Source organism: Pipistrellus hanaki (genome assembly GCF_964339955.1).
Source record: "Pipistrellus hanaki genome assembly, chromosome: X".
NCBI classification, from domain to species: Eukaryota; Metazoa; Chordata; class Mammalia; order Chiroptera; family Vespertilionidae; genus Pipistrellus; species Pipistrellus hanaki.
The window spans coordinates 3560271-3573451 of NC_140524.1; the positions used below are offsets into that span (position 1 = coordinate 3560271).

At 40.8% G+C, this 13181-nt stretch overlaps 2 protein-coding genes across 2 annotated transcripts in view; one reads left to right on the top strand and one right to left on the bottom strand.

Moving 5' to 3' along the window:
• Positions 1-13181, bottom strand: part of EFHC2 (EF-hand domain containing 2) — a gene marked incomplete at its 3' end in the record, with an annotated part of 139345 nt that overhangs the window by 96337 nt on the left and 29827 nt on the right. The gene's annotated exons all lie outside the window — the stretch shown is intronic.
• Positions 8091-10031, top strand: LOC311615371 (putative deoxyribonuclease TATDN2; the record flags this gene model as incomplete). Its single annotated transcript, XM_084870817.1, has 1 exon — positions 8091-10031. One exon carries the CDS (start codon positions 8091-8093, stop codon positions 10029-10031), a length of 1941 nt encoding a protein of 646 aa, XP_084726943.1.

Consider the following 13181-nt stretch of genomic DNA (forward strand, 5'->3'; position numbering starts at 1 on the left):
AGGTAAATATAAATTTTGTCATTTTTGTCCATTAAAAATAACACAAAACTACCTTGGTTCAAGGATAAAAATTATCCTGACTTCTGGTCCTGCTGATTGCCTGCCTTGAGAGCAATTCAGACAAGCATATCTGAAATCCTTCTAGTGTACCAGAGACCCCACCTTATACTTCTTCAGGAACCTCAAAGAACCCAGCTCAATGCCAGACCCAGTCTCATCTCACATTGTGTTGTGTTTGGGTAGGTGGAACACTCAGGTAGGAAAGGAAGATTATAAAGTAGTCAGTAAAAATCAGAGATAGTAAAAAATACCCTCGAATACCCTAACCACTGAAACTGTGCCTCGTTCAGTAATACAACACAGCCCAATTTTCTCCCATGTTGAATGAAGCAAAGGTCTCTTGTTGAAGAGCAGTTTAAATAGCTTCCTTAGGCTTAGGTTGTATTGGGTGGGAGAGGATAGTTAATGATTGGAATAATTATCAAATGGTGAGATGCTCACATACTGAGAAAAACATGGTAATTGAGGACAACTAAGAGAACAGTTGATTTAGGCTACCATTTTAAGCTTTACCTGGGACACAGGATACTTGAAAGCTCCATTTTAATATTCCCTTTGCTCCCCCTTTTTTTTTTTTTTTTTTTTACCAATTTTTATCATTAAAGTTGCAAAATTTAATTGTGCATATGGTATAACATCAGGGTAATTCAAAATAGACAATATAATAGATATGAGTGAGTCTGTTTGGGTGGCCAGTTATCCTAGTTAGGAATACACTGAGTGGCCAGATTATTATGATCTCTGAATGCATAATAATCTGGCCACTCAGTGTATATCCTATAGAATAAAAGGCTAACATGTAAATTGTCCCCTCAACCAGGAGTTTGACCAAGAGGCAGGCCAGCCAACCACCCATGTCCCCTCTCCCTGGCCAGGCTGACCGGACCCCAGCCAGGCACAAATTCACGCACTGGGCCTCTTATATATATATATATATATATATATATATATATATATATATATATATATATATATACTGAGTGGCCAGATTATTATGTGTTCAGAGATCATAATAATCAGGCCACTCAGTGTATATGCTTTGGGAGTGTTGAGTAAAATTCTATCAGAAGCCCACACTTTAGAAGAAGCTGATAAAATGCACCAGTAGTTTATCTCTGATCAAAACAGGAAGTTTTGTTAATTACCATAAAGGGTTATAGAAGTGAGTTTTAGTTAGTGAAATAATTATATTCAAAATGAAAAAATCAGTTACAAATATTGACTAGGCACTCTTTACCAGTTCAGGTTCTAAATATCTAGTAAGCCAAGAGATTTATATCCTTCAAATGGCACCTTTGGCTTCATTCCAAGATGGTCCCATGTTCAGCTGCTTTCTTGGGGAATTCATCTAGCCTGATTCCATTTAGACGTTAGCTAAACTCATGACTATAATATTGTATTTATGTTGAGAGAATATTTCTGGTAAGATGCTATTGGATGGATACATGGTTTCTTTCTGAGGTTATTAAAATGTCTTAGAACTATGCCCTACCCAGTTTTGCTCAGTGGATGGAGCTTTGCCCTGCAGACTGAAGAGTTCCAGGTTGGATTCCAAGTCAATGCACATGCCCCGGTTGCCAGCTCAATCCCAAGGAGAAGACGTGCAGGAGGCAGCCAACCAATGATTCTCTCTCATCATTGATGTTTCTATCTTTCCCTCTCCCTCCTCTCTGAAATCAATAAAAATATATTTTAAAAAATAAATAAAATAAAATGTCTTGGAACTGAAAAGAAGTGATGGTTGTACAACACTGTGGCTATCCTAGATGTCACTGAATTGAACACTTTATAATGACTAATGTTTTATTTATGTTATATAATTTTTACCTCAATTTGGGGGCAGGCAGGTGGGGGTATGCTATAAGGAATCAATGGGAGAAAAAAGGGAACATATGTAGTACTTTCAAATATAAATATTTTAAATAAATAAAAATTAAAAATTATATTGAACACCAAACTGTGCTGGACATGTTAAAATGCTGAATTTTATTTTGTATGAATTATATCTCAGTAAGAAAAAGTAGGAGAAGATGTTGCTGGAACACCTAAAAGGACAACAGAGCTGGGGTTTTATTGAGCTTTCAGTAAAGGTAGCCAGGGAGAACAAAAGTGTACCCTCCCCCAAACCCCGAATGTGCCACTTTGGCAAGTGAGTTATTTCAAGCTGAAAACAATAGGGGCCCAACAGATTCAGGAAGAACTTTTACTTCCCACTTAACTACGTAAAAGAATTTAGATAGGGACCCTGTACCAGGAAGAGAGCTATTATCAGAGAAAACTTTTTAAATCAGAAAGACTTATCTGCATGGCATGGCAAACATCTGATTACCAAACATTTGCTCTGCCCAACTTCCTGTGAATTGTTCCACTCTCCTTTGAAGCCCCAGAGCCCTAAGATCTTCTCCTTAGCTCAAGATGTATGTAAGCCTCAATTTCCTGACTACCAGGAAGTCTCACATTTTTATGGGGCTGCCATATGTACAAAATTTATTTTCTTCTTGTTAGTCTATCTTAAATCAGTTTAATTACTAGGCTAGCCAAAGATCCTAGAAGGAAGAAGGGAAAAGTTTTCCATCCCTACAGTAGAATTCAATCTGAAATTTATCTTTTGGTAATTGGGTCAGAAAGTATAGAGAAAATATTCATAGCTCTCACCTACTTCTATGTATTGGATATATATTTATTAATGACCTGAAATGTAGTTGTCCTATATAATAAAAGGCTAATACGCAAATAGACCAAACAGTGGAACAACTGGTCACTCAAATGTGCACTGACCACCAGGGGGCACACGCAGAACATAGCCAGCATCAGCTGCAACAAGATGGTGGAGCAGGTGAGCAGGGGCGTCAAACAAAGACATGGTGCTGGTTGCTGTCATCAGGGAGAGCCTCTGATGGTTATTGAAAATTCTTTACACCCATGCACCACGGTCCTGCCTGGCACTCACACCTGCTACTGGCACTGGCCCCACTCAGACCTGCTGCAGGCACCCAGCACCAGCCCCAATTGCTTGGCACTGTAAGTAGGTGTGAGTGGCAGCTGCCTGCCCTGATCACTCCTCAGGACTTCTCTACCTCCCCCTGCTCCTGAGGGGCGATCGAGGCCAGCAGCTGACTCTTGTACCTGCTGCTAGCAATGGCCCTGCTCGCACCCACTGCCAGTGCCAGAACTGCTGCTCGAACCCACTGCGAGCACCAGCCCCACTTGCACCTTACCTGGCACCAGAGCCGCTGCTTGCACCTGCTAATGGCGCTGGCCCCAATCGCTCTACAACGTCAGTGGGTGCGAGTGGGACTGGTGCTGTCAGTGTGTGGGAGTGGCAGCGGGAGCAGGGCTGCCAGCAGGGGGACTGGGGCCTTGGCAGGAGGCACTGAATGGGGGCACAGAGAATGGGCCAAGACCCATCCCTGTGCCCACTGCAGCCCACAGTTCCTTCCAAGGTGCACGAATTCATGCACTTGGCCCCTAGTGAATATATATTTATGAATGATATACTGATATATATTTATGATATATATTTGTGAATGACCAAACTGATATATATTGATAAATGGCCAAACTGGGCATAGATCAACTGAAACACTGTCATGTATGTAATCATTAAATATTCATCAATCTAATGACGAATTAAAAGTGAGTAAAGGATGCTAAATGGAAACAAACAGAAAAAATACATCATTTTAGACTGTGCTTCCATATTTCTAGGAGATGGATATACTGATAGTTCATGTTCTGGTCCCCTGAGAATACAGGGCTGCAGAACTCCACCATGAAAGTGAAGGGGAGCACAATGTGTCATCTCAAAATATGCCTATTTGGCATAAGGATTATTTTAGAGTGGTTATTTTTAAGAAACTGTAGACACAGGAGAAACTGAGTAAAAGTTACCTTTTTGTAAGAAACATTTACATGTATAAGGAAAATCTCCATGCGCAAGGGTATTCTCTCAGTAACAAATCTACACAACAACCTTACCCTCGCTTACTGTGCCTTTCCAAATAACCTCCTCTAACTGGCCTTCCCCTTCCCAACACACCTTGTGTTTTTAGCTAGAGGTGATGTTTAAGGTGTTGGTTTGCACCATTACTGGGAGTTCCAGTTCTCCCATGTATAAAGGTGGCAGCCATTGCTGACAGAGGCCTTTGATGCCCTCTGCATTTCAGGAAAAGACACAGACTGAGATCTCAACCTCCTTTACTATCCCCATGCATGCTCACACCCTCTGAGTCAACCACTGCAAGGATGTTCCTGGTTTTGTCTTTTCACCAATGAACTGAGACCTGCCCCAACTTGCATAAAATGGACCGAATTGGGAACTTGGGCGAACCTTTCTTTATAAAAGGTGGCCACCCTTTTGTTTCAGTGGAAAACAAATTAGGTTTCTACCTGAATCTATGTCTCCCAGCTACAGCTCTTTTGTTCAAATAAATGTTTTCTTTTATTTATTACACCATAAAACTAATTTTGGTTTACATAATCATTGTGCTGAGAATAAATTGATAAATTCAAGTATTGATTCTAATAAAATTTTTAATTATATTTTATTGATTTCAAAGAGAAAGGGAAAAGGAGAGAGACATAGACACATCAATGATGAGAGAGAATCATTGATCCCCTGTCTCCTACACACCCCACACTGGAGATTGAGCCCACAACCACTAAGCCATGCCGGCTGGGCTAAAATGTTTTAAACGTACCAACATAAAAGATACAGGCAAACCTATAAATCTTGGGTAAATTATTTGATTTAGATTATTACATAAGAGAACTTAGAGTTAAAGAGAGTTAACTTAGCCCAGCCAGCGTGGCTCAGTGGTTGAGCATTGACCAATGAAGCAGGAGTTCACTGCTCAATTCCTAGTCGGGCACATGTCGGGGTTGCAAGCTCAATCCCCAGTGATTCTTTCTCACCACTGATGTTTCTGTCTCTCTCTCCATCTCCCTTCCTCTCTGAAATCAATATAAATATATATTTTTTAAAGAAAGTTAACTTAGTTAAATGTGCTAACAGCAATTCTTAACATTGACTTCACATTAGGAACTTAAAAAATAAAAGAGCCAAGTCTAAATAAATTATATCAGAATATTGGGGTGGGTAAGACTGGCATTGGTATATTTTTAAAGTTCCCTAAGTAATTCTGAAATTCAGTCAGAGTTTTGAACCAGTGACCAATGAACTGAACAAAAATTTTTGAAAGTGCAAAAATGTGTCATAAGAAAAACAAGCAGAAAGCAAAAAGGATAAAAGCACAAGTATATGAATTTGAAAGAAGAAAAACAAATGCAACAAATAAAACCAAGTTCTTTAAATAAATGAAATAGATCAATTCTAAGATGATCAAGAAAAAATATAAATAATGAAATAGTACATGACATAGAGATGCAATAAATTATAATCTTATTATGATAAATTATACAAGCTTTTATGAAAGATAAATTTAAAGCTACAATTAAAGAGATATTTCTGTAAGAATTGTGAATTACCAAAACACATGAATAAATAACCAAATAAAAAGTAAAAAAAATTACCCAAATAATTGCCCCAACAAAGGCTCCAACCAATATGATTCACTAATGGATTCTTTCAAACATTCAAGAAAAATAAATTTCCACAACATTATATAACTCCCCCAGGATACCAAAAATAATAACATAGCTGAAATCGGTTTGGCTCAGCGGTAGAGCCTCGGTCTGCGGACTGAAAGGTCCCAGGTTGGATTCCAGTCAAGGGCATGTACCTTGGTTGCGGGCACATCCCCGGTAAGGGGTGTGCAAGAGGCAGCTGGTCGATGTTTCTCTCTCATCAACGTTTCTAGCTCTCTGTCTCTCTCCCTTCCTCTCTGTAAAGAATCAATAAAATATATTTTAAAATAATAATAATAATAATAATAATAAAATAGCATGAAGGTGAATTGCAGTGCCTGATAGTCTTACCATTAAAAAAAAAAAGAAGAAGAAAAAAAGGAAACTGTGCAGCAATAATTCTCACCCAGGCTGCACATTAGAATCACCTGCAGGGCTTTCTAAACTGATGCTTGGAACACACACACACACACACACACACACACACACACAGAATGAAATCAGAGTTTCTCAGAGTGTGCCCAGGAATCAGTGATTTTTAAAGTTCCCCAGATGATTGCAATGTGCAAGCTAATATTGAGAACTATTGCTCCAGAGCAATTTCACTACTTATGATTTACAAAGCAAAGATTCTAACTAAAATACAAGCAAACAGAATTCAAATCCATAAGTTACAAGCCATTCCCACACACAAGAAGCAGCATTTTCCTCACAGATTTAAAAACTGTTTACAAATTAATAAAATAAGGGCAAATATAGGAGTCTGTCGATAAATAAAAGGAAAATATTCACTCTAAGAAATTATCGGGTAACTGCAAATTAAAATGACAGTGAGTCCCTGGTTTTGTTTGTTTCTTCTATTAAATGCACCTGGTAGGGTTACTGGATGGGTGTTAAATTATTACAATTCTTATGGGACCACGCGGTGCTATGAAGAGACATTTTAAAATTCCTATACTTCTCAGGAACTTTATTTCTGGGCCTATAGCCCAAAGAAGAAAAGCAAAATATGGAGAAACATGTGCAAAGATGTTCTTTGCAGCATTTACTTTTGTTAGAGAGAAAAAACTAGAGTGAGGGAACTTAAAGGGTTAACCAAAATGAAGCGTCTGGTGAATTATGGCACATCTATGTACTCTTGGATTATGAGTAAAGCACTAGAATGATGGTTAAAAAAAAAACTGCAACAATACGAAAAATATTTAGGTTATATAGAAATGTTGAGTGAAAGAAAAAAAAAACAGGATTGAAAATGGTAGCATACTGGATTTGAAAGCACGTATGTTTAAAGTATGTTTTAAAAGCTGTAACTATGTTTTTGTTTTTTGTTTTATTTCTTTATTGATTAACTATGCTTTTTGAAAAGAATATGGGGGGAAAGGGAACGAAAGGCAAACAATGGCGGCAGCTCTAGGGGTACACTGACCTGAGGGGAGTCGGAAGGGTTCCTTGCAAATCGCGCCCTGCCATATCCTCCCCCAACCCCACTCCTGCCCCGACTCCCCCCACTTCCGCCCTGACTCCCCCATTCTTCCCTATGCCGGCCACCGTCCCCCTTGGTTGAAGTGAGTGCTTCCGGTGGAAAGGACTTGTGGGAGGGGTGAGCTGTACTCCTTCACCCCTCCCTTCGGGAACTAGATTTGGCAATGTCCTCCTTCACAACATTGGTGGCTTAAACCTCTAAGGCTAGTTTAAGAGAGCTCTGAGTGTGGTCTGTAAGGCACCTTGCAATCTTTTCAAGGGCTTCAACATTTCAGAAAGGTCTTCTATTTCAAACCACATGGAACTTTAGACCCCCCTCCCCACTCCCATCCCCTACCGGAAGTGCCTTAATATCCTGGAAGTGCTTTGATACACCGGAAGAAGAAGGTTCTTAGTCACCTCAGAAGCACATCGTGGGCTTGGGCGCCATACTGAGCCTTCGGTGAATCCGCCTTGAGGCTTCTCCCTCTCGGTAAATCACAAACTCAGTGTGAGGCCTTTGATATTTCTGAAACACTGAGAACTGTGATGGGCTGGTGAAAGACAGCGGACCTGTCCGTAGCCATCGGACGGGTGCAAAGTCAAGCACCACAGGAACGCCTCAGAGGTAGGGTCCCCCGGCAAACGCAAATGACTGGGATCCCAGTGAAGTGGCCCCTCCGGCTGGCCACCTCATAGCTCTACCTCCCATTCAGGAGAGTCTAGCAGTCCTGGGTGTCTGAAAGCCCGAAGGAAGACCTTGTGGCCTTCGAGCCGAGGTTTTTCCAGGGGCTCAGCCTGCCAGGGAAATTCCTCCTATTCCTCAGGCCTAGATGTGGGTGGAGCCGCCTCCAAAGACTGCCTAATTCGGAGCGCTTCGGGTTCCTTTTGTCTGGAACCCCTTCTGCCTACCCCCACCACACCCCATAAGGTGCTACATAAGGTGCTACGCGCTCTGCCTGGCTGGCGCCTTTCTAAGAAAAATGGCTTCTGGAGACGATGCCTACAACTTTAAAGCTAATTCCAAATACAGTTCCTATAAGTCTATGAGCTCTGAATTTGAAGCCAAAGATGAGAGTCAAAATGGTAACCGTGAGCAGCCAAGCAAGTCTTGGAGAAAGTGCGGTAGACAGCAAAACCAAGGCTCTTCGATGACCTATGGGTTAGCTATCCAGAGCACCTTGGTAAAACCAATGCCAAAAGAAGAGGGAGAGGCTGCCACTGGTACCACACCGAGCACTAGAGAGCATCCCAATCCTGGTGAAAGACCGGCTAGTGCTGTCACCTCTGTTCCTCAGAAAAAGCACATGTCAGGGCCAGAGGTCAAGGAAAAGATGGTGATAAATGTCAGCAACTTGCACGACAGACAAGTATTTATATATCCTCAGGAGCAATCCGGTGAGAAGCCTTGTAGTGACTCCAGATTAGTCTTTTTTGAAAAAGGCTCTACAGCGTTCAAATTTCTGGGCAAATGTGACTCTCGTTCAGAAATCCAAAAGCACAATGAAAGGGATGCAGTGATTAAGCACCCCTCTTCAGAAAGGGCCTGCTCTCAGGTAGATGACATTTCAATAGTCAGATTCTCTCAGATGGGGCGAGGCTCACTGGGGCGAGGCTCACTGGGGCGAGGCTCACTGGGGCCAGGCTCACTGGGGCGAGGCTCAGTGGGGCGAGGCTCACTGGGGCGAGGCTCACTGAGTCCCTCAAGAATTTCAAAGTCTTCCTCCTTCACCACTCACCTTGCCATATACCAGCCTCCTTTGAACAGCAGCCCTTTACTTAACTATGCCTGCTACTGGCCCTGCATTCCAAAGCCTTCTCACTATCCCTCCATGGGCGACAGCAGCAATAATACAGCCCAGGCTGGGAACAGCAGCTTGGGCTACGTAAGAAATTACTGCTCCAGCCCTGCAGTGTGCTCCCAAAACTTGTCCAGAGACCCGCAGGCAGCAGGGCAAGGTTACACCCAGAATGCTTGTTCATGTCATTTCTCCAGAAGTTCGGAAGCTGTGGTGAGGGAGAAAGGAGCATTCCAAGAGCAGACAGTAGCACGTTCTGGGGGAAGGTATGCATCCAGTTCCCTGTCAAGGAGCCACTGGGAGCAGACCCTAAAGGAGGGTTTCATTGACACCCATTGCCACTTGGACATGCTGTATTTCAAGTTGTCTTTCAAAGGGACCTTTGCCAAGTTCCGACAAATATATAGCCATTCCTTCCCGAAGTCATTTCAGGGCTGCATCTCTAATTTCTGTGATCCTCGCACAATGAAGGATGGCCTGTGGGAGATGCTGTTGAGTGAGGATCTGGTTTGGGGGGCCTTTGGTTGTCACCCCCATTTTGCCCGTTACTACAATGACTATCAGGAAAGAAATATTCTGCAAGGCTTGCGGCATCCCAAGGCTGTGGCTTTTGGGGAAATGGGCTTGGATTACTCTTACAAGTGCACCACGCCCATCCCACAGCAGCACAAGGTATTCGAGAGGCAGCTGCAGCTGGCTGTGTCCCTCAAGAAGCCCTTGGTGATCCACTGCCGAGATGCTGACAACGACCTGCTGACCATCATGAAAAAGCGTGTGCCTCAGGACTACGTGATCCATAGGCATTGCTTCACTAGCAGTTACCCGGTCATTGAGCCCCTTTTGGAGTACTTTCCCAACATGTCTGTGGGCTTCACAGCAGTCCTGACCTACCCTTCGGCCTGGCAGGCCCGGGATGCTCTGAGAAAGATCCCACTGGAGAGAGTTCTTGTGGAAACCGATGCACCCTACTTCCTTCCTCGTGGGATTCCCAAAGGCTTTTGCCAGTACTCTAATCCAGGCATGGCCCTGCACACAATTCAAGAGATGGCTATAATCAAAGAACAGCCACTCTACCGCACCTTAGCCACCTTGCGTGAGAATGCTGTTCGCCTCTACAATCTTTAAGCAGAGAGAGCACTGTCAGGAGTCTTCTAAAAAAAAAAAAAAAAAAGGAGACCAACCAATTGACAGCATAGACTTGATTTGAATTCTGCCTGTATCCCAGCTCAAGGATGTGTTCAGCAAACCCATTGGCTCAGAAAAAAACAGGACATGATAGTTTTCCTTAAAACCTCTTCAGAAGACTTTTGCTTCTGACTGGTAGGATGCAGTTCAATGGGATGGGAGGAGGACTAAGGGGATCTCCCCTTGGTTTTATTAAGGTTTTTCCTCCCAGCCAGACTGTGCCAGCATGATCATTAAGGAAGAAAAATTCCTATGACTTTGCTAATCCAAATTCCTGTTCTCTGCAGCCAGGGTTTTTGAGCAGTTGGTGAATAAAATCACCTTCTTGTAAGAAAGCAAGGAATGTTGAAGTTTGAAAGTGAGCTGGGTGATCTGTTCTGTTTATTCTGTAAATTTACTTTATAGGAATTCTATAATCCATATGGTTGGTTGTTACATTCATAAATTCAGTGACTGTTCAACTTTCAATCTCTTGTTTCTAAAGATAAACCAGCAATAGCATTTCATCTAACAGGAAATTGATTTAGATGAAAATTGGTTAATAGTCATGATATGCCAAGGTACGGGGGGAGGAGAGGCTGTGGAGGAACTTGGAATGATGGGGGCCAAACTGGTTTTGAACCTGAACCGAACTCCCAAAAGTTGTATTAACTCCAAGTCTCTGCTGGAAACCAGTACATAATAGGAACTGTTTATTCAAGTTGCTCTGATTCTTAATGAGACCCAAATAGATATCTTTTGGTTCTCAGCACAAAAGCCTCCTCTACCGAGAAGCCCTCCCTGACTACCTCTCACTTGAGAGGAAAAAATCGTTGGCTTATAGTTTTGATTGAATTATAGCACTTAACACTGAGACTGTGTTGTTAGTTTATTTATGTGTTCATTGGTTATTTTCCCCACTAGGTTGTAAGTTTACAAGCTTGTCAGTCTTGTTCACACTGTACATATATACCTGATGTGAGAATAGTGCCTGGAACAGAGCAGGCAGTGAGCAAAGATTTCTTGAATTAACACGTGACTGACTAACAGACTCATTGAATACCTGAGAGTTAATGACAATATTTGGACAAAGGGGCCGATATTAGAAAGAGAATACAGAAATAAACCATCATCTTTCTGGCACCCTTCTTTCATTCAAAAGGCAAGGCGGTGATTAAAGCCCACCTATGTTCTCACTACATAAGATCCATGGAGAACTACATGTCATTTATCTGGTCCTAACCAAATGACATTACCAAGTGGCATTTAAAAAACGGTCTGAATAAATGGCTGCGTGTATAAGGACACATTCAACAAGATAAGGAGTATATATACATGAGGTCATTTTCATTTCAAAAACCAAGATCTTTTGATACGGAGAAAGTACTTCGTATAGTACTTGGCGTGCCTACTCCATTCTGGGGGTATCAGGCAGCCAGGGAGCTAGAAATCCAATTTGCTGTTAGTGGTCCCAGGGCCATCAGTCAGCCTGAGTCACAAGGCATCTCAGGCCCATTAACAGGCTCTCTGACCCTTGGCAGTCCTTCCACTGCCTGTCAATATTTTGCTTCACTTAAATGTTAGAAAGGCAGCTGTTCCTACCTTTAAAGCTAAAAAGGAACAAACTGCCCACTGTGTCTTGGGAGATGGGAGATAGAGGATTCTGGTTGTTTTGTTTTGTTTAGTTTTGTTTCAGTTGGAATTTATTCATATATGACTTTAAAATTAGTACTTGTTTATTGTAGATTTCTGAGACCATTAAAGAGCACTAAGTGGAAGAGAAAATAGTCCATACTCCTACTATTTAGACACAATCACTTTAACAACAGGAGTAGCTCTTCGGCAGTTTCTCTGATATTATTGAATAATTCCAGCATTGTTTTTGAGTCAGTTTTGCTCATAAATATTTACTATGATATTTACTTTACTTCATAATTAGCATGTTATACATGTTAGTGTCTCTGTATTTGTGATTTAAATGGATACTTTGTGTATTTTTGTTTACTTTTCTGAACAAACAAGCTAGAAGTCTAATTCTGTTTGTTTTAAAGAATCAACTCTTAGACTTCTTGTTCAGATCTATTCTGTTTCCTGGTTTATAAAATTTTGCATTTAAGTTTGAGATTTTTTCCTCCTGCAATTCTCAGATGTCTGGGGGGTTTTTGTGCTTTTTCTAATGGCTTAAATCAAATGTTTAGTTTATTTTTCATTGAGAGAGGGAACGAATAAAGCATTTAATGCCATAAATTTGCCTGTAATTGTAACTGCTGTAGCTATAGGAATTTTTGTTTTAGCGAAGTTTACTTTCCCACAGTCAAAATAACGTATGTGCATTATAAAGATGTGAAAATGTGCATAGAAAGAAGTGCAGGTATTTCTGCAACCCAAAACCCACTGCTTTCTTAATATATTTCTCATTGTGATTGTGATTATATAGCTATACCAAATTATACTTTTTAAAAATGCATATGCTTCACGCCCATACTTACTGAAGATTAATATTCTACAAATTCCCACCACCAATCTACACATACAATGTTCATATTCTGGCATAGCTTTACTTATAGTCATTTGTAAAAATAGAGTTAAAAGTACAAAGTATATCTGTTTATTAAGTAGCATTAAAGAAAGAACATTTGCGTGTCCTAGACAAAGATGATATAAATTTTTTTTCTCTTGTTACTTTTAATTTTGAAAGATTTGCCAGTTGAAGTATTAATTCTAAAAGTCAATATATGTTCAAACTTTCCTAAATACTTCTCCTTTTTATACCCTACCTTGCATTTGGGATTCATTGTATTAGTATTATTCTTTAACATTTATAGTGTTTATATTCTGTTTTGAACTTTAAATAAAATTTATTTGAAACTTATGTTTGCTTCCATTGTTTACCACTAATCCTTTTATTTCATGACTTTTCATGGCTAAACTGTTTAATTTGCTTTATAGTTGGCTGGAGTATACCTTCAAACAACTTTCTCAGGAAAAAATATGTAGATGGCATGTTTGTGAGAAACTATGTACCTGAAAACATATTTCTGTTGCTGAGTCTAGAATTTCTGGTTCACAAACATTTTCCCCTAAAAGTAATAGATACTGCTTCATTTCTGC